Consider the following 22,540-nt stretch of genomic DNA (forward strand, 5'->3'; position numbering starts at 1 on the left):
ATATCTGAATTTAAATTTCTCGTTTGTAAACTTTTGGATGTAAACTTTTAAGTACGCCTACACTATAGTACGTGCTTTTAGACATGGAGTTAAATTATTTTTACGACATTGATCCCTTAAAGTCGCTGCCAACAGAAATTCTTCAAAACAGCAATGAGTAAAGTCTGCCCGTTTAATTAAGCAAACTGAACGTTAAATCGTTATCTTTGTTATTTTTAAAAAAATTATATTTAAATTTAAATTCTTCCAAATCTCTTTTCAGTGTATCCCACTCTTCAGGTGTTAGAAAGTTCTTTGCCACTTGGGATGTTGTTAAGAACAAAACATTTTGCTTCCTGATTTGGGAAATGCAAGAAATTCTTTATTTGAGTCCTGGTGGGATAAGTTTGACAGTTGGCCTTTGAGCACGTTAGTACTGTTCCCAATTGAGCGTCCTAAAGATCCCGTTTCCAGAATAGCCCCTTTGGTGGTAGCCCAGGAAACTGTTGTGTTGCTCAAAGCTTGGTTCAAAGTACTGTGTCTGAATATGGGGTCATGAAACACCCCATCCACCCAGTTCCTGAGATTGGTGACTGGGGAATCCTGATGTCTGTCAATGACACTAACAGGAGCAGAAACTGCAACGGAGGAGGAGACTCCTTGGCGTTTCAGCATGCAGGAAGGATACTCAGTTTGGTTTAGAGAAGTGGCAGTGTGAGCTAAGGACCAAATCCTGGGTTTTGTCTCCAATATTTGTTGCCCCTGCTGAAAACACATTTTGGACTCACAGCTTCTCTGTCTTACATTGGTTAAGTCTTGCTCACATTCGTCCACCACATTCTTGAGACAGTTTTTAGCCCTCTCCAGGTCTTCTTCAATGGTGGCCGCCGGAATCGGCTTCTTTAGAGAAGGCTCCTTGCAATGATTAGTAGCACTTATCTGGTTGCTCTCCAGGTGCTGGAAGGGCTGTTTCAATTCGCATTCTGAGCTCTCCGACTCAATGGGGTCAAAGTCATCCAAATCACTCAGTTCCAGCTCTTTTTCTTCTTTGCTGGTGGCCTCTGCAGGAATGGGAAAACAGTAAACCATACGGAATAAATAGCACCGCAGTGCTTCTTTAAAGTAATAGCATCTCTAAAGATCCGAAGTACTGTTTAAAAGGGTGTTCCTAATAAAGACTACAACTGCAATTCTGTAGGTATGTTTCTAGGCTATGTGCAATTCATAAGTATATCCTACCCACTCATGCAACAACATTCATGATAAAAACAGTCAAAGGGGAAACTGAAAACTGATCTGGCTACTCTAGAATTCTGCTTGTTAATTGTAAATGTATATATAATAAGATACCATCGTTTTTCTCGTTCTTCATATTGTCTTCCTGTGACTCTTCCTCCTCTTCCTCTTCGTAGGATCTCTTCTCATCGGAACACTTGTTCCTTGGAGGCCAGGTCATCTTGTTCTCCTTTTTCAGCCTCCTCCTGGCATTGGCGAACCAGGTGGAGACCTGGGTGAGGGTCATTTTGGTGATGATGGCCAGCATGATCTTCTCGCCCTTGGTGGGGTAGGGGTTCTTCCTGTGCTCCTGCAGCCAGGCCTTCAGCGTACTGGTGGTTTCACGAGTAGCGTTTTTTCTTCGGGTGCCTCCGTCCATGGTGCCATATCTGTAGTTCACAAGACATAAATCACACCATATGAAGATCATGTCAAAGATACAGCGAGGTGGTCTTTGGGCACCTGATCCAAAGCCCACTGAAGCCAAAAGAAAGATACATGGGGCTTGGATCAGGTCCTAGGAGAGACCATTAGTGGTACCTTCTTCTAGCACTAATCAGTGTCGGAAGAATACGGTATCAAAACCTAAGGGTCCGTAAAAGGCTTTTAGTAATGATTTACCCCAACAACTCAGTAGTAAGAAAGAAGCAATGATAACATACCATTTTAAAATGAGGAGTACTGGGCATACGGAATGTTTTAATTCAATTATACAATAACCTTTGAAGAACAAATAGAAAAGAAAATGTCTGTTTTTATTCAGGTAAATTGCAAAGTCCATTTTAACAACTTGTGTGACAGAAACATCTTAGAAACGCACAGACCCGCACACAAAAGTTCTGCTTTTCAGCTGTTTGATAAATCCTGCTCAAATAAAATACATTTAAGTGACCTCAGGGTGTAACTGTTAACAGAAATATATTTCCTCCTTATTCCTTTTATTAGTAATCTCTCCTACCCTTTTGTTCCTGAAATTGTAAAAAGGTGACGCAGAAGACACTGGACTGCACCTGAATATTTAATGCACATCATCCAGGAAAGGTCATCGGCACCCAGTGGGCTTAAAAGGTTGAGATGGTTTAAGTGGTTTTGTGCTGTTTTAAAACTAATAAACATACCGAAGATAAAAGGGCTGTTCAATTTAACGCACTATAGGAAAAGCTAATTAATACAAAAAAAATTGACTAGTGGAAAGTATAGCTCCTTGAAAAGTAAAGGACCAGGTGCTGGGTTGGGAGAACAATGTGTTTAAACATATACTTAGAAAAAGTTTCTATAGAATATGATGAGAGAACCAAGATAAATTGGTATGATCTCTTCAAGTACTGCCAAGGTATATAGGCCTCATTATTTGAGTTTTTCAAAGCTACTCCCATTTGTTAAAACATTCAGTTTACTACGGTAGAATAATGAAATGGATTGAATTACAAGCAGGAAAGGGGGACGTAGTGTATTTGATACATAGTTCGCTAAAGTCAGAAGTCATTCACAGGGTTACTCATGTAGCCCTGCAACACTGCTCAGTGCTGACAAACACAAATGTGTGGCTATTTAGCCAGTCCCTCTCTCTCTCCACCACCCCTCCCCTCCATGTTTAATTTAGAGACTAAGAGTCAACATTCAGAATAAAGCTTTGGTTTTTACTACACTGTTTAAGCAGCCTGCCTAGTAGGTCCCCCTTCAGTCTCCAGGTAATGTACAAATGTAAGGTTTGTCAAAGGACAAAGGTAGGCTTCCATTTTGTCTAATTATTTATATATCTGTCTTACCTTGATTAATAATTCCTTGTTAAACGGGCACAGTGTTTCACTGTTTAAAATGTCTCCTGCTTAGGAAAAATCACTCTTCGTTACATGTGTTTAATTGTTTGTTTCTTACCTGTCATATTGATACTGACTGAGTGTGTGATCGTAGGGATAGTAGGCAGCCGCCTGGGTAATGCCCGCATGCGCAGATCCAGTCCCATCCTTCCCGTCGAAACTGTTCTGTAACACAAAATCGAGTGTGTCCTTTCACCAATTCCCACTCCCAGTCCCGTCGCCCAGTCTCTCTCCTTAGAAGTAGTTAAGGGAAGTGAATTGACTTGTTACGTTTGACCATAAATGTAACACAAATGTTACAATGCTGCTATGGAATATATTGTTTTCCACAGCAGTTTGGTTCCAAAACAATTGCCTCGTATTTGACTATAATTAACCTGTTTCCCTTCTTCTTAACAAGTATTCTCCTAACCGAAATAACTAAGAAAAGCTTAATTCATAGTTTCTTTCTCTACAGAACCGAGAGCAGATTTCATTTATTAACATTATAAAACAATGACCTAGAAAGTGACAACAAGCGTTTAAACTTTTAATGACATCTTGGCTATTCACAACTATTTCCTTTAATTAATCAGAAATACAATATGCAAAGGAAATGAAAGATGAATGGCAACTTACTGCTGTGGTCTTACAGTAAGATATTTTGGCTGAGGCAAAGGTCTAGAATTTCAGCAGTCAGTGAAATCAATACACACATTAACCCATGCTATAATGATGCCAAAGAAAAAGCTCATTCCAAGGTATATCGATTGTTCTGCACCTCTGTATATGCAACTTTGAACTACCAACCTATCTATATCGTTCATTCTAGTGTCGTTCATCAGATTCACAGAACTGTCTTTTAACTGTAGTATCGTGTAACTGTTAAGCATACTTTAATATTAGAGAGAGTTAAAAGGCAGAGCTATGCGTCGATAGTCAGAAAACAGGCTTACGTAAAGAACTACATGTATTTAGATATTTAGTAGAACTACTTAAACTGGTCTCTGTCCTGAAAACATGACTGACTTAGTATAGCAATCTAAACATAACAGCACGTGAATTTTAGTCTTAGTGAACAGTTCCAATTCAGAAGAGAGGGGAGAGCACAGATTTCCTCTGGGGACTCTAACACGCAAGCCAAGAAGCGAGAAGATATGTTTTCGTTAATCTTTTGAGCTGGGATTTGTTTTACTAACGAGTGACAAGAAGATTCTAGGATTGCTTACCAAAGAATAGAAGGCAGAAGCTTCAGTACCATAGGTAACATAGTTTCCATAGCCCTGGGTACTTGTGTAAGGATTTCCATAGACTCCTAAGGCAGCTGCAGAATTGAGCTCATGTCTGGCTGTGGCTAACAGCCTGCTTTCGTATACAGGACAATAGACTGGGGTCTGAGCCGGGGCTGCAGCGCCTGAATCTGTCAGAGTCCTGCCACTAGACTCACAGCAAGTTGTCAGAGAATTGGTGGTCATCAGGAACTAAGGGAAAAGAGGAAAACTTTTTAAAACCTGCAGCTAAATTTTCACATTTGTTTCCTTTCAAGGCAGAGGAAATGAAGGTTTCGGGAAATGTACAGATTAGATATTTTATCAATTACAAAAGGAAGACAAAACTCTAAGCGTTTAATGAAAATCTCTACAAAGGGGCGGCTACGTCAGGTTTACAGGCTGCTTACATTAAATGCTTTTAAAAGTAACTTTTAAAATGGATTGTACAAAGTGTTGATATCATTTGTCTTCACTTGCAGCACAATGCTCCCCATCTGCGTTTTTAAACCTTTTTTTTCTAAATCACTCATGCATATTTATTTTGACTGCAGATTTGTAACAGCCCTACATGCATCTATTATTAACCTGCGGGTTTCAAATATCCCATTATGTTTCTACAATAGATATTTCAGTAATTTCCCTTTTAAGTGTGTAAATAGTAAACCTAATCCGGAAGATAAAATATTATTCCTGGAGTGTTTCCATGCCCCTTCTCCTTTCCTCTCGCCTTCTCCGCCCCTCCAGTGTCCCCATAACACCCTAAATACTGTATGCTCCTTTCATTTTACAAATATGCCCACAAACTTAAATATCTTATAAACAGACTGAGTGCTTAACCAATTTCACGCTTTCACATACTATAAGGGAACACTGCAGCTTTTATCACTGAACGGTAGAAATCAATAATGACTGAAATTCAATCAATTAACGTTTGCGGACAATAGAGTCTTACCTGGGGTGCAGAAGAGTAAGGGTATCCAAACTGAGGATATGACATGGTACAGAGGATCCCAGTTATCTAGAAACAAGGAGAGACGTCTGATCTGCACGCTATTGCAGCCTTGCTCTGCTCTGTTGTACCAATTGATTGGTAACCACAGGTTCCTAGATGCTTATAGGACGAAGCAGAATACCATATTTAATTTACCTACATGAATCTTAAACTTTTTTTAACTGAAAAACATGTATGATGAAAGTAGCATCTTTTCTACAGCTGCAAACTAGAAGTAATTTCTACAAGTGGACTCAGAGATTGACAAACGTGGCGACAGAAATAAATATTTTGCACACACGAAAAAAAAGAAAGAAAAGAAAAGTAGTTTAAACAGGTCAACTCAGATACGCGTTTTATAAGCAGCAGAGACTCTGACTCAATTTGACCAGTCTGCAAGTTTAACATTCATTTTTGGTAGGTTTGAGTTTATGTTAAGAACATACAAAGCAGAGTTTTGAGAGCACTCAAACATCAGATACTTGAGTTTATAGCATTTTAATATGGTTCTGTAGGACGACTATGAATGGTTTTGATCTCAAGAATCAATATTACACCAACTAAGATTCTTCCCCTTCGTCGCTGAAGGATGGCAAACCCTTTTAATTAGAAATTAATTAATGAGCAGCTGCTTCTTCCCACCCCACCACAATAATTAGTCTCAATTACAAACGAGACGTATGAAGAGACACACGAGTGAGTCTTCATTTAAGATTTAATCAACAGTTAAAATTAGCAGTAACACTGACAATAAACCACATGGCATGCATTTTTGTTTTCTTTGCATCCTTAGTCCAGATGTGTGATTAAATTTAAAAACACTATAAATATACGTTCCAGGCAATGACAGAAGACATGGGTGTTCACCTCCAAGAGTTTGACCACAGTATCAATATTTGTAATTTTTTTTAGAAAAGTCAACTTTTTACCTTCTTTAGGGCTCGATCCTGCTATATTCATGCATTGAAGTGAATGGGGCAGTAAGGTGCTGAGAGAATGCAGGATCGGATTCGGACAATGCTAGTTTAAGTTGTTGGATGGCGAATTTATCAAAGAACCGTTTGTCGCTATAGGTTACAAAAATTATTTAAAAATTATAGTCAGCAGCTTTTTACCCGATATTCTGGGAAAACTCACACTCATAGCACTCCTGATATCACCTCAACTCTGCCCTTTGAGATTAGTTACTAAAATAGCTTTCTTCAGTGTCTTGGACTCTGTTTGAAGCGTAGCATTCCCCCGTCAGAGGCGGGTGACCTAGAGGATATAACTTAAACGTTATTGTTTGTGTGAGCATGGCAGGTCAAACAATTTTACAAATCAAGGGCCTATTCCTATCCCCTCTGAAGCCAATGGCAAAACTCCCATTGATTTCAATGGCATCAGGATCAGTCCCGTCATTATTTTCAAGCGCTTTGAGACTGTATTTCGTTCATCTCAGTAGCTCCCCCACTATGGATCTGGAGCAGAAAGAGTCTGTTTATACATGAGAAGTATTTTAAATCTCCCTATGGAGCCAAATCCCGCACTTTCGCTCCTGAGATTATACTCCCGTTTGATTTAGTTGGCGTGTTGCTTGAGTAGGGATTAAAGGCCCAATTCCATGTGGGGCTGACCATCCCCAACTCTCTCTGATTTCGGTAGGAACTGGGGCGCCTTCAGCACCGGACTCCGGGTACCTGGACTGCAGGAGCTGCTCAGAACAGAAAGGCGAAAGGCAGAACCATTTTACCCGCTCTGTGCAGCAGTTTCTGACACCGCCCTACAGTTCTAATAATCCGGTTTGTGAAACTTTATTGTTGGAAGCCCATGCAGAAGAGACTTGTTTACTTTTGACATACTCCTGTCATGGTAAATAAACAGGGGGAAGTAATCTCCTTTCAAAGAATACCGAATCCCCATGATCTGTACAAACTCCTCGATTTACCCAGGCTACCAGTTCCCTCCTTTTTGTGGGGTATAACGGCATCGCAAAGCAGCATTGGGAGTCACCCTGTCGTCACCATAGGCTTTCCTCTCTAAGGAAGTGACCTCTGCTGTGGCTGTAGTAATTGTCAATAATTTATAGGGAGTAAATTGCTAAAACTAAGGCTCCAAAGAACAACAAGCTGCCAGTGTAATGTGGCAGCAAGTTAGCCAGGCATCCGCGAGCCTTTTGGAGGAACTAGAGAACAGCTCGTTGCGCTGGAGCCGTGGCTGATGGTGCAGTGGCGTGCTGCTCCATGGTGTGCAGACTTGCTCGGAGAGATTCCTGGGTTCAGACATGTGAATAGCCCCAGGGTCACACTCTAATTAATGATGATGTTCTCTTCTTCTCCCCAGCTGGAAGACTGCCTCCCAGAAACGAATCTGCCCACTCTGACAGCTCGATTGAGGGTGATTGATGACTATCTGGAGACCACAGTACACATAATACAATATCTGCTGCGTAATTACTTTAATTTACAGATGAAAATACTAGTTGTAGGATTGGGTTAGACTATAACAAGCGGTGTCCTACGGCATCTTAAATAGTTCCCCCCAAACAAATAGATACAGTAAATGCAAATTATTCAGACAGTTTAGTGTCTGTAGCCGGGAGAAATGCTTAAAAAACAGCAGTCAAATGACATTAATACTTGTTTTTGAATTCCGTATTGATTTCTTGAGAGAGTGTGTTTATTCTTTTCTCACCTGCGATGCTAATATCACCTTCTTTCTATGAATAATAATAAACTAGCCAGTGGGGCTTATGCTACAATGAAACTCTTACTTATTCTTTCCAGTTACTCAGCGTTTCCAGAACACAATGGTACTTTTAGTTATTCATTATTACAGATAACACAATGTATAACCTTATAGAGGATTTTGTGAAAAAATAATTGAAAAAATCCGCGAATGTATAAAAATGATCTTCCTTAAGAGATTTGCCCTGTCTTTTGCTTACATAAACCCTGGAATATTACGCATTGGTGCTGGGGAGGAAAACAGCTGCACTTATCTCAAGAGGGGCTCTGTGCAAAGCACTGTAATTAGCTGATAGAGCTGGAGAACTGTTTTGAGAAGCTGTAGCACAATCGTACAGTTGCTCAAACTGCATGTCTTGTCTTTTTCTTTTGATACTACTGGAGACGTCAGCCCAGCAGTGTCACCCACAACACAGCAGGATTGATATTTAGATGAGTCGATTAATCTTTACAATACAAGAGCAGATTCAACATTTATATTCCTTGTCTGTTTATATATCTACAATTGTCTTTCACCACCCTGTCCCAGGCAAATGCACTGATACCCGTTTTTTTGCACTGAAGGCTCCCTTATTAATCACTGCAATAATTTGTAATTTTTTCTAGTCTGCCTGTTATATTACTTTACCCTAACTCAGCATTATACTAGTACCAATCGGTATTCCCAAGAAAACTGTCTTTAACATTTTTTAATAATCTACATCATAAAACGGACTGTTCATAAAAACTGGCATTACCTTGTCACAAAGTGTTGCTCTTTTGTCACTTACAGTCTACAGATAATGGTTCTTTGTTGATGAGAAACTCAACGAAGTTATATTTCATCATGAATTTCTAGTGCCAGAGCACAAACGTGCAATAAGTCCTGCAATGATTTAAAATCTTTGTGGCTCTTGCACATGAACAACATAACACTGTTCAAATCCAAGTAAAGACGATTAATGTTGTGGGCTATATCCTCAAGCATTTGGAAAATGCAAGCATTTGGTATGTAATAAAAAATTATTCTTGCAAAGCCCTTTTCTTGTACAAAAAGAGTTAACAGCATTTGAGCAAAATAACCAACCGGAGCTATTTGCTAAGTTAAAGAAAGTAAAACCGTCTAAATCAACATGAAGTGCTGCAGAGTTTCCCAAGATAAAAAAGTGCAGACACAAACATATGTTTGAGAGCCAAAGCTTAATGAAGTATGTCTTAAAGGGTTACTACAAACTGGTTGATTTTTCTTCTTCTCAAAGAAACTGGAGCCAATGTTCAGACAAGTTTTATTATGAAAACATGAAACAAGAAGGAAACATCGTGGTACTTGAACAGGCCACAGCAGGTAAAACAGGGAAGCTCTTCTAAGGCTAAGGCTTTGATGGATGTCTTCAGGGACACGATCTAACCGCCGTTATACAGCTACAGTTTCACTGGATATATGCCCATTTCCTTCTGTTCTGGAGGTGTCATTGCCCCGCCATTAAATATTTCAGGGCGATGGTATATACTTATGGGCTAAATAGACGTTAATAAGATCTTTCGGTCGCGTTTGCTTTGTTTTCAAGTTAAAGATTTAAACAACCTTGACTCACTGTCTGACAAAGGTTGTGAAGCTCTACGCGTTGCCCATTTGGGATCTGACATGAAACTGAGGGCAGCCTGCAACATTTTCAAGTGAATTAGCTCCCACAAAGTCGGTATTGACATTAAATAGGTAGACTTTGTAAAAAGTGTATCTGAAGTGTAATTACATATACTGCAGTCTAAATCAAGGGACAGTGAGTTTTTCATATCTCTTGTACATACATATCTATAAGCCCTCACTATGATCTGTGATTTCTAGAGTTATGATGACATACACAGTGATTGCCTAAAAGGGCATCTCTAATATTAATTTATCCAGGTTACAAGTACATGTAAAACCAGTTGCTTAAACGTCTCCACTTGGAACACTTTTATTTATAGTCTTTACTTAAATCCTCTTGACAATCTAGATCAATGGAAGAAGGATCACATTCTCACACTAGTCTTTGTATTTATTAACTTTTAACACTTAAGAACTCGAGCCAAGATACACACACGCACGTTTTCAGCATCCAGGAGCAGCTGAAACAGAACATAAGCACTCGCTGAACGGTTGGATGGACTCTATTGTACACTAACATTTCTATGCTCTGTAGATTGCGCAAAGACTACAGCCACTATTGCATTAGCAAAGCGAAGATCACACAAGATTTTTCTTTTCATTTTCCAAAGTGCCTCAGGTTCCTAGGCATTCAAACGCTCCCTCCTTTCCCTCTTCGAGCTGCTGGCAATGAACAGCTTTACAATACTTCAATGTGCAGATAAAACTTTCTTACTGCAAGATCAAATTGGATTCCTTTCAAAGTTTGACTTTAAATCCCGAAATTTTAACTCAGTGCCCTCCCTTAACATACACTAATATCCACACCCCTTTCCCAAGAAATAACATGCATACTAAATTATATTTGTACTCTGTCCTAGGTAAAGACTGCACAAAGCCAAATGATTTATCACAGGTAGTTTCTCTTCTGCCTAGCAGTTAGTTTTCAGCTGGCTTGCTGGTGAAGCAGACTCTGAGGGAAAAGAAGAAGAAGAAGAAGAAGAAGAAGAAAGCCCTATCATCAAAACAAGCAGAAGGTTTCTTTACCTGAGATCACGCCAGGCTTCGACTAAAATCTTCTAGCGAGAGCTTTTCCATTGCAGGGGATCTCGTCTCTTGTCTGCAGTGACTCACTTTGCAGAGAGCTATAGAGAACTAATGTAGACATTTCTCAGTGTATAATACCTGACTGGAGTGGAATAGTGCTTTCAGTCCCTAGGCGCCACAATCACTTCACTAACCCCCTGTACTAGAGTGACGTTCAAGTGAATAGCTTCACTGATCACACTCTTTCCTACTGATTAACACTTTCCAACACGACCAGACACTCAAGTTTCAACTTTTCCTTTGAAAACGGATCCAAGCATTCCTTGATTCCTCGAGTTATAAAAGCTGCTTATGGCGAGAGGGACACCATAATTAATAGCAGGTTAGTAAAATTAGTGCTGCCACTCCAAATGTTGTCCTTGTTGCAAACAATAATTGCATTGATTCTGAAAGGACACGAATGTCCTCCATTTAACCTAATGATCTGCAGGTTGTACACGCTGTAAGGCAACCATCTACCAGAGATTTGATTAGTTGAGCACACATCCAAACTATAGTTTATCTGTACAAGTAAAGATTGCAAGACGCTAAACTTACAGACACATCTTTTTTAGTCTCCCTCTCTTTTGATGAGTTGGTCTTAAAGGGAATCGTTACCTGTGCAAGTAGGGAATGTGTGCCTGGACCTCTTCAGCTACTGGCCTTAATTTTTTCCATAATTGCTTGGTCAGTATTGTGGATCTCAGGTACTATGCACTGCAGCAATCCCCCAGCTACACATGGACGGTGAAAACCACCTTTCTTCTCCTCCTCTGTCCAGCTTGGATCCATAAAAGAAAGACAATGGTCAAATGCAGAACGTTTCAGTTCTGTAGTATCCTGCAATGACTCTCATCAGTTGAAAATCCTTGGCAGCCTTTTATTAGGGGCCCGATCCTGTTCCTATTGAAAGCAATGGCAAAACTCCCACTGATTTCAAGGGGAGCAGAATCGTAGCTGTGGTACCAAAGCTACGGAAGTTCAATCACCAGCAGATTTAGAAAGGAAAGCTGTGTGCTCATCTAGTGTTTTCCTATTCTTGTTTGTCCTAACGTCTCCAGCGATGGGCAACAGCTTACTGGGATTCTAAGGAGAAGACCATTGGGGTGACCCATTAAAGTCGAGGTTATTCGACTGTGAACTTGCTACACACAAATAGGGCCAGGGTACTGCCAGTGGTCACCCGGTATCATGATGTTAAAATAACATGTAGGGTAATGACCTTTTACTATAGGCTGGGGTGATCAACTATTGCTGCAGGGCAATCCCAAGGAAACTTAGCTGATATATATTGCAACTCTTCAGTGGCATACCGTATTCTACGTTTTACATCAGAACCGCGCTTTCTTTTCTTGGTTGTTCAATAGTGTAAGAACTCAAGACTGTCAGAAAGTTGTTCGTCTGGGGAGGATCAATATCATTTATGTTTAAATATATAAGCTATAGCAGATGTCTCAATAGGGCAGAAGAGGAGAAAAGGGCTTTAGCCTTAAGAAATAATATTCGAGTGTATCATACCAAATGATCTGAGAATGGGAGGGGCTGGGGATGAGAGTCTGAGAAAGGGGAGGGAAAGCCCACTTGTAATCTGATATCTTCATATAGTAATTACAGAACGTGAACACTAATATTAATATGCAACTCTGCATATCAACTTGTTTTTGCCGGAACTATGTCATGATAGTGTCATTTACATGTACCTATACTTACAAAGTTCAACACATATTGCACACGGTGGTGAAGTGGCATTTTAAGTTTGATGAAGGTTATAATAGAAAAGGGTCTTTTCAGATTATCTTTGCGAAAGCAGCTTCAAAGGCACATAAACCACCAAAATAAAGGGAATAAAGAAAAAAACCCACATTTTTCTCATCTGCACATAATGGACAGTTGTAAACACTGCCAGTCACATAGTGATCTTTTGCATTTTAAAACAAAGTAACTAAACCACCGCAACATAGTTCCTGATTTTCCTTCCCACTGTTAGCTTAATGTCAGAAAATATAATGTAAATATCTAATTTCAGAAAACATTACAGCATTACCCGGGGTATTGCTAGCATTCCTACCATTACCCGAAGAATTCTAGCCAAGTCCTTGTGTTTTAATCGAACACATAAAACACCTAAATCCAAAGGTGGGAGGCGCTTTCCCATTCACGTTCCCATTGAATGGAACGTGAGCAATACCTTTCTCATGTTCCAATCACTTGTTTGGCTCCATTCTAGTTCCATGAGATGACATATCTGCTTATGCTAGGGGAGCACAGACCCTTCCTTTGGCTGCCCCCTTTGATAATTTCCCTATAATAGGAGGAGTGCCTCGTTTTAATTTGACAAAGGAGGAGAGGTGGATGTGTGGTAGGAAGGTTTTGTTCTATCTGATAAAGCCATTGCCTGGAGCCTAAGTTTGTGCTAAGGAGCCTCTCCATTTCATTTTCTACTTTCCCTTTTCACTCTTCTGCTTTCTAAAAGTTTATCTTTTAATCCGTAGAGGTTACCTCTCCAAATAGCTCTCAAAGAAAAGCAACCTGTTTCAATATTTTATAAAGATGATTTGGTGGAATATTCAGTTATGTAAGCTCTAAGTGAGAAAATGTTCTTCCAAATAATATGGCACTCCCCCACCCTCCTTTCCGTCCAGGCTGATCCTGATCTTTTGGGACTGGACTGAGATGGACTTCATATTGCTGTCTGGATTCATAAACATAAAAGACAAGGAGAAAAGATCATGTTCCATTTGCCCCAGCAACAAGAAACAGATGATTTTGTGGGATACAACCCTTTGATTATGAAAGATTATCCAGGTTCAAGGCTTTGGAGAAAAGTAAAACCCCATCAAGATCAGGACTAATATGAGATAGCTGAAAATTCCTTCCCAATTCTAAATGTGATGATTTGGAGCTAAATCTTGAATAGCAAAAGTCACTTTGGCGTGAGTGGGAGTTTTGCTTCCAGGAGGACTGCAGGACTGGGTCCTTCTGTAGTTCCCTACATACCTACAAGGATTGTACCTGCCACTATCAACCAAGAAAGAGAGATACTGTCCCCTTTCAGCACCCACATCCCATTACTTATTTCCCAAACTATCATTCTCCAACAGTTATTTCATTTTTGTGCTGGCAAAGCAGCTGGAACAGAATTTGATAAAATACTTCAGTTCCTCTAGGGCTGGGGTACCTGCTGCTTTGTCTTCCTCTCCACTTGACAGTTGATACAACAACCAGGTGAAGCTGGTAATTTCAGAAAGGGATCATTTACATTTATTAATGATTATTAACAATATCTTAGATTAGTAGAGCAACTTTACTTCAGAGGGATCAAAATAATAGATTTTTCATTATCTCAGTGATGGTAGAAGTGGGTGAGTAGATGGTAAAAGTGGGTGAAGGCCAATAATGTTCATATAGTTACATATTCATACATGACTGAAATACATCCATTTCTGTGGGGGACATTGTTACTTTTTAACCATGTGCAACACCATTGTACAACCCATTAGGACAGGAAATAAAGCAGAATACTGTATGAAACTGAAACAGCAGTGGAAATTTATGTAAACCGGGTATAATGACCTGAATGGGAATTTGCTGAGGACATAGAGGTCTTGTCTAGTCTGGAGATACAGTATTTGCCACCAGTGTATCTACCAGCGTAGTTGCACCAGTGCAAACCTCTAGCATAGATGTGATGCACAGGAATATTTTGTGACGTTTTTACCTTCCTTCCAAACTGGGGTTACCACCTTGCTGAACAGGTGCAAAATAGTGTACACTGGTACAAAGAATGTATTCTAGCACTTTGTACTGGAGCAGCTGCCTTGGCAAAGCTTCACCAATGGCTACAATCTCAGGCTAGACAAGGCCTGACACTAATACTCCTCTTTTGTGAAAAAGGATTCTTTAATTATTAAAAAATGTAATTAAAACTTTAGTTTTACATGTTATTAGAAAATCAGCAACTCCAACAGCACCAGACACAGAGTGAGGGACACCTACTGACTTGCCAAAACCAGTTCTAGAAGCAGCACCCTGCATGTTCCCTTAAGGCATTCCTCTTGTGAGAGCTGATAAGATAAAGGTTAGTCTCTTACATTTTTCTGCCTTTACTTTACAGAATATTGAATCACATATAGACAAGGGCTAAAAACATACACCAGGCTCATAACTCATGCACAATATGAGGAACGCCCCAGAAACAGTGAGTTTAACCTTTACCTAATCAGGAAACAAATGAAATTGTTTAAATAGCTGGGATATTTGGGACAGTCAAACCAGATCATCTGGGATATATTAAGATGGTGAAATAAGCAATCAGGTTTTCACTATAACTGTTTTTAGTTCCCCTATGGTTTTGAAACACAGTTTTGCGCTCATCTCAAAATAGCAAAGTTGATCTTAATGTGCAAAGGGGACATTTCTTTTTCTTTCCTACCATGAAGCTCATGATGTGATGTTCAAAAGACTGAAATACATTAGAAAACCTTTAGGGGTTTCTGTGAAAAAAGGAAAGGCTATTCATTTGAACAATGATTCCAGTGTGTATATTTAAATATGCAATGTTTATCTAGTACTGACCTGCATTAGCCAAAATCCATAAAACCACGCTTATGTACAGAATTGTATAGTTAAAATGTAAAGCAAGAATTTTTAATTACTGGCAGGTCATTTTGAAGCTTTTATATTTATCAAAGATATATGTTTAAAAATAATTTGCTTCATGCAGGCAATAGTTCTTTTCTAAAGTCTATGTTAGACTGCTTTATTTGTATATCCATAGTGTTTAGAAGATCTTTATATCTAAGCGTAGATAATATTTATTGGAATTAGACAGTTTAAAGGCTTTCATGCTAAATTTTATGTATGAGTGGGTGGAGGGAATTGTGATCAGGCAGGGGAATAACATCATTCTATATGTGTAAAAACCCAATCATCTCAACACTCACTCATGTAACTGGGCAATGAGAGTGCTCAGCCTCATGACCAGGATACTTAGCTTCACAGCACCAGGATCATTGATTGTGATGGGAGTTTTGCCTCAATAAGGAGTGACAGCCATGTCCTACAAACCTTACTCATGTGGGTAGACCTACTGAAGTGGAGCCCTAAGTAAAGAGTACAGGAATAAGGTCCTTGATCCATGGGAAGATGCAATAAAACTAGGAGAAAAGAGGACTAGTAGCCTGATCCTACAAATCCTTTCTTGTGGGAGTAGTGCCATTGACTATGGTGCTACTCACACAAGTAGAGACTTTTCACACAAAGGTTTGCAGGACAGAATCAATTGCCTTGTAAAACAGTGATACAATTAAAGCAACATTTATATTTTTCAGTTAGACTAGCTTTCAATAGGATGAACAATTTCTGCTAAATTATTCTAATTAGCTATTTTAATTCTTCCTGAAAGCCGTCAAACATTGCTTCAGAGGAATAATGTGTAAAACTGAAAATTATATTATGACACTGATTATAACTACAAAAAAATAATCTGGGAAGTCAGGAATAATTTACCATAACAGGAAATTCATTATTGAATTGTTTAACGTAAAAGTTTAATTATGGTTGCATATAATTTTCACATAAATATCATTGTGATCACTCTAAGAGGTTATTTATAAAAGTGTACCAAAACTCTGAAGCAGTCTGAAAAGATTTTTCTTTTTTTTTTTTTTTGTTTTGCTTCCCAAGTCTCTCAAGTACACTATATGTTTTAACTTAAACCAAAGTATTGCCAAGGGCAGACAGGAGTTCCAACAGTGACCAGTATAATACTCAGTGCTTTTAATTACTGTAGCAATAAATCACACAGGAATGTCCTCCAGGAATGAAATGATTTTCTAAAAACATTTGAGAATATTTTTGAAATTCAATTAATTGAAGGCACCAGATAAAAGGTACATATTCTTAATGGCTATAAAGTAACCCTAAGGGATGTAACTGAGCTCCAAGCTTAACTTCAAAGTGTGACCGAAATACTTACTGTATTTCTTTAAAAGTATTCAGATCAATGAATCAGTTAAGATTACTTATACATTTACCAACCTTTTCATTTTCTTTTTGAATATGATAGAAAGAATTGGTCTGGTTTCCCATGATACAAAAAGGCTGTTGAGACCTGTAAAGGAAATTGTAATTAAAGCCAGCCTTCAGTCAAAACTGGTATTATGAATTTTTAGTTGACACAAGATAAAGGCCAGCAAAACATAAAAGTGGTTTGATGAAACATACATTTACATGTTTGATACAAAAAATTAGCAGGTTTGTATTTCAGGCTCTGGGGTGAAATCCTGGCCTTATTGAAGACAATGTGAGTTTTGCCATTAACTTCAATAGAGCCAGGATTTTATCCTGGTATTTTGCTTTTGTTTGAGCATCAGACTTATCAAGGAAAATGTTTTATTTTGGGCCATATTCTGTTTTGTTTACTCATGGGAGTAGTCATGTTGATTTCAATATGGACTTGATCATGCAAGGTGCTGAACAGCTCCTGAAGGCAATGGATACTATCAGCTCCCATGGTAATGGTTTGGTGGTATATGTATGGTAATGCTCAGCACCTTGCAGGATTAGGCCATAAGTGAATAAGGCATGCAGTATTGGGCCCATTGTTCATTAATGATAAGATATCATGGAAAGAAAGAATTGAAAACTGAAATTGCCTGAATGGAGAAGTGGTGCATATGGAGAGGGTAAAGCACTATAGTACACTTAGTGAAAAGTATTAACAAATGTGTAGTTGCTGATGGGATAACCCCAGCCAATTTTTTAATAGATTAATCTATTCTGATCAGTTCTTCTTTCTCCTCAGTATTCTCCTACATTAACTATGTTCCTACTTACACAAATATTTACACTGCATGAAATTGGGTGCTGGTTTTATAGACATTAGTTATTAATTGTTTCAGGTGACAAAGTTCAATATCTAATATGATTAAAAGAAATTATGTACTGTTAATACCAGTTCATAGAGGAAAAATAATTAAAGATGCATTATTCGGTAGTGAAGGAAGTTTAGAAATAGCTGAACTTGAAATATGCACACATGCATGCACATGCACAAGACACAGAAAAAGATGCAAAATAGAAGAATAGGTATCCATTGCAGATGACAGAGCTAAATTCAGAATTCAAAACTGCAAAAATATTGGCGGAATAAGTGCATCTCTCTCTCTCTCTCTCTCCCTCTCCCTCTCTCATATCGTTCAAAAGTACAGACATAAAAAGTCCTAGAGCTATCTTGTATTCTTTCACACACTTTATAATCCTGTCTGGTTAGGGTAAATGTAGGGGTCAGTAAACATTGGGACAATTCTGCGGATTACAATTGCAGAATCACCTGTGCTAAGGAGTCCCGTGGTGGTCCACTCTGTAAATTCACATGTTATTTAATAAACATTAAAGTAAAGAACGAATACCACTAGGCCTTGTCAATTCAACTTCTGCTGTTCTTGTCATGAGACTCTTTTAATAAGAGATTACAAATTGTAGCAAAGAGTTTGATGAATTATTTTAAATGTAAAATATCTATAAGATCCAGAAAAACTAGTGTTCCCCAAAAATACTACATCTGTGAACTCAACCCAGATTAAGGCCAGTTCTACATACATAAAAGCACAGTAAATTGCATACATACAGCACAGTAAATTCCTGTTCGGGCCACCCACCGCTCCAAAGACAGGGGTCAGTAGCTCTAAAAAAAATCTTATTTTTATCAAGAACTTTGCAATCAGAAGAGCTTTTCTCTGGAGCAGTTAGCTTGAATATGTCAGCAGGGCTGTATTTAAGAAGCCATTGGGTCTAACAAAGGAATACATAGATTTAGGGTTAGGTCACACCTCCACAAAGTTCTGAAAAGCTGTAGCATATACCCAAACTTTTATTTTTTTTACTATTCTTTTTTTAAAATTGAAAAATAAATTGATTTAAAAATGACTCAGTTTTTAGCTGTGAAGAAAAAGTTGAGTTGCTGGATTATAGAAGAAATGTAGTATAAAAGAAGTTAGGTTATTGTATTGAGATTAAAGCTGTGTGAGCCTGGGCAATCTTGTCTGGGAAGCAAGATCACTTAAAAGAAAATTCAGACTAACACATTTTAATTTTATCTAAGGTATGATCAGTAAAAAGAAAAATACTTGAAAGAGAAATTGTAGGGCTCACAAAAAGTCAATGTAGTCAAAATATTTATCCATAGTGTTTAGAAGATCTTTATATCTCATTGTAGATGTATAGGCTTTAGCTTTAGTCTATGCTAGGCTGCTTTATTTGTGTATCCATAGTGTTTAGATTTATGTAAATTTCCTGTACTGGTACCCAGTTTGTATGTAAGGAGGTCACTCTTGAATTCTATCAAGGGTCATTTGTGAGTTTTGCTAATTTATTTATTTTCTTTGTAACAAAAGTTTGTGCTAGCATTACTAGGCTATTCATTAGATTTGCAATGATGCAGATTCTATATAATCTATTAGTTTTTGTTTCCTCTATTATGTTTTAATCTTGTAAATAGTGTAAAATAAATGCTATGGGCAAAATCTGTAAAATTTGGTGCTCAGAAGTATGTTCCCAAATGCATATTTATACACCTAAATAACAATTGTTTTAGGTGCTTAAATAAGGATTTAGGAGATTAACTTTGGGTTTAGCAGATTTTTTTTTTTTTAAAGGACTGGACATTTATACGGATAATGAAAATATCCAGAATAATCCCCCTTCTTCCAAAATCTAAGAGGGTATATAAACCCTCATGCTTCAAGGCACAAGGCAGCTTTTGACTGTGGGGGTTTGGAATAAATTGTATAATTACCTGCTTTAGATGTTGTCACAGTTTAAGGGTAACAGCACTTTTATTCCCCCTCCATGGTCCCTTGAGGGCACCCACTTGAGGTTTCCGGCTCCCTGCCATACACTCTCCTGAGTGGCCAACTGTGTCTCTCTCCCTGCTGCATGGGGTTTTAAGGCTGCACAGCTCCCTGCCTTACACTGGGATATCCGCAGGAAGCCAGTCTGCCTAAAGTCCAGATCCTATGCATTGCTCTGTATCTGAAGGCTTCTTTTCAGAGCATATAAATCTTTCACTTTTTACTAAAGATTTCTGTGGAGAGGAACATTTATAAGTTTCTGTCCCATTTTTCAAGGCTTTACTTTGGTGAGGAAATTAACCCCCCCCCAGTGTATTGCTGGCAGTTACAAGTTACCACACAGCTCTTTATAAGGAAGAACGTTTATACTTAAGATAAAAGCATTACAGATAAAACATATACAAACAATACAAGTTTCTATACACATACAAAAAGTTTACCAAACCTTCAGTCATATGGGGCCCTAGAAGACCAAAGTCTTTCCAACCCTTCTGCAAGGGTTGCCCCCCCCTTGGACATTAGGTCCTACCCATTTGCTGGATCAGAAAGAAGTCCCTGAGTCACTTTAAACCCAGGTTTTTTTTAAAAACAAAAGCCCTGTCTTTGCCTGTTCGTTTCTGGAAAATACATTTTGAAACAGTATATGTGAGTCCCCCCAGGTGGTGGTACCTCTCTGGAGGTGTTTAAAACCCGAGTGTTTCACAAACAAATTGATAATTTAGGTAATAATAAGTCCCCACGACCAGATGGTATTCACCCAAGAGTTCTCAAGGAACTTAAATGTGAAATTACAGATCTATTAACTGTACTCTGTAACCTATCATTTAAATCAGCTTCTGTACCCAATGACTGGAGGATAGCTAATGTGACGCCAATTTTTAAAAAGGGTCCCAGGAGTGATCCCAGGAATTACAGGCCGGCAAGCCTGACTTCAGTAGTGAGCAAACTAGTTGAAACTATAGTAAAGAGCAAAATTGTCAGACACACAGATGAACATAATTTGTTGCGGAAGAGTCAATATGGTTTCTGTATAGGGAAATCATACCTCACCAATCTACTAGAATTCTTTGTGGGGGTCAACAAGCATGTGCACAAGGGGGACCCAGTGGATATAGTGTACTTAGGTTTCCAGAAAGCCTTTGACAAGGTCCCTCACCAAAGGCTCTTACATAAATAAAGTTGTTGTGGGATAAGAGGGAAGGTCCTTTCATGGGTTGAGAACTGGTTAAAAGACAGGGAACAAGGGGTAGAAATAAATGGTCAGTTTTCAGAATGGAGAGAGGTAAATAGTGGTGTCCCCCAGGAGTGTGTATTGGGACCAATCGTATTCAACATATTCATAAATGATCTGGAAAAAGGGGTAAACAGTGAGGTGGCAAAATTTACAGATGATACAAAACTACTCAAGATAGTTAAGTCCCAGGCAGACTGCAAAGAGGTACAAAAGGATCTCACAAAACTGTGTGACTGGGCAACAAAATGGCAGATGAAATTCAATGTTGATAAAAGCACAGGAATGCACATTGGAAAAAATAATCCCAACTATACATATACAATGATGGGATCTAAATTAGCTGTTACCACTCAAGAAAGAGATCTTGGAGTCACTGTGGATAGTTCTCTGAAAACATCCAGTCAGTGTGCAGCGACAGTCAAAAAAGCAAACAGAATGTTGGGAATGATTAAGAAAGGGACAGATAATAAGACAGAAAATATCATATTGCCTCTATATAAATCCATGGTATGCCCACATCTTGAATACTGCGTGCAGATGTGGTTGGTCCATCTCAAAAAAGATATATTGGAAATGGTTCAGAAAAGGGCAACAAAAATTATTAGGTGTATGGAACAGCTTCTCTGAGGAGAGATTAATAAGACTGGGACTTTTCAGCTTGGAAAAGAGATGACTAAGGGGGGATATGATTGAGGTCTATAAAATCATGACTAGTGTGGAGAAAGTAAATAAGGAAGTGTTATTTACTCCTTCTCATAACACAAGAACTACACGTCACCAAGTGAAATTAATAGGCAGCAGATTTAAAACACACAAAAGAAAGGTTTTTTTCACACAATACACAGTCTGTGGAACTCTTTGCCAGAGGATGTTGTGAAGGCCAAGACTATAACAGGGTTCAAAAAAGAACTAGATTTGTTCATGGAGGATAGACCCATCAATGGCTATTAGCCAGGATGGACAGGGATGGTTTCCCTAGCCTCTGTTTGCCAGAAGCTGGGAATGGGCGACGGGATGGATCACTTGATTACCTGTTTTGTTCATTCCCACTGGGGCACCTAGCATTGGCCACTGTCGGAAGACAAGCTACTGCGCTGGATGGACATTTGGTCTGACCCAGTAGGGCCATTCTTATGTACTTTAATCACCCCCCACTGTTTTTAGTTCATGGTGGAGCTATGCAAACCCTCCACCCTGGAGTTGCATAGAATTCCTGGCCCACAGTGATATATAGACCATTCATACACTTAATACAATGTAGTCCCCAAAGATATTGCATGCACTTGCAGAGGTTTTCCTCTGAAGCAGCTGGTACTGACTATTGTTAGAGTTAGGATACTTGACTAGAGGGATCCTTGGTCAAACCCAAAATAGCAATTCTCATGTTCCTACTGAGGACTGGAAATTTTGGTCTATCTCTATAAATTTTTTTGACTGCACAGAGTATCAAAGGTGCTCACACTTTAATCATTGGCATGTTATTAAAGCTCCTGCAACAGGAGCAGATTTGTTCGACCTCACTGGTCAGAACAAACAGGAGAGTGTTTGAACGGCAGAACATGATGGTTGCTGTTAGTCATTTTGGAGGGAGTTGGCCTTCTGACACTGGAGTCTTTTCAGGAGCCTGTGGGTCTGTCTAAACAACACTAAGCCTGGGCTCTGACTCAAGTTTAAGCCCAAGCCCCTCTTGCCATCCACTCTGAAATCAGTCTGACTCAGGC

The 22,540-nt window shown here is 38.9% G+C and overlaps 1 protein-coding gene and 1 non-coding gene across 2 annotated transcripts; one reads left to right on the forward strand and one right to left on the reverse strand.

The window, feature by feature from the left end:
* Positions 1–312: 312 nt before the first annotated feature.
* On the reverse strand, positions 313–5,321 carry IRX4 (iroquois homeobox 4). Its single transcript, XM_077809181.1, has 5 exons — positions 5,277–5,321; positions 4,283–4,534; positions 3,133–3,239; positions 1,330–1,643; positions 313–1,040 (listed from the first exon to the last, which is right to left on the reverse strand). The coding sequence occupies exons 1-5, from the start codon at positions 5,319–5,321 to the stop codon at positions 313–315; spliced, it is 1,446 nt and encodes a 481-aa protein (XP_077665307.1).
* A 14,443-nt stretch (positions 5,322–19,764) lies between these two features.
* LOC144261707 (U5 spliceosomal RNA) lies at positions 19,765–19,880 on the forward strand. Its single transcript, XR_013345401.1, has one exon. It is a non-coding gene; the product is annotated as a U5 spliceosomal RNA (small nuclear RNA).
* Positions 19,881–22,540: the final 2,660 nt, after the last annotated feature.

Source organism: Eretmochelys imbricata, chromosome 2 (assembly GCF_965152235.1).
Source record: "Eretmochelys imbricata isolate rEreImb1 chromosome 2, rEreImb1.hap1, whole genome shotgun sequence".
Taxonomy (NCBI): domain Eukaryota; kingdom Metazoa; phylum Chordata; order Testudines; family Cheloniidae; genus Eretmochelys; species Eretmochelys imbricata.

What these genes read in the sequence shown, in the direction of transcription:
- IRX4 (XM_077809181.1), bottom strand. Translation starts at nt 5,321, where the DNA reads ATGTCATATCCTCAGTTTGGATACCCTTACTCTTCTGCACCCCAG. An exon ending in AGTCAGTATCAATATGACAG is followed by an intron (nt 1,644 to 3,132) that starts GTAAGAAACAAA and finishes TGTGAACTACAG; the next exon opens with ATATGGCACCATGGACGGAG. An exon ending in GAAGAACGAGAAAAACGATG is followed by an intron (nt 1,041 to 1,329) that starts GTATCTTATTAT and finishes CCATTCCTGCAG; the next exon opens with AGGCCACCAGCAAAGAAGAA.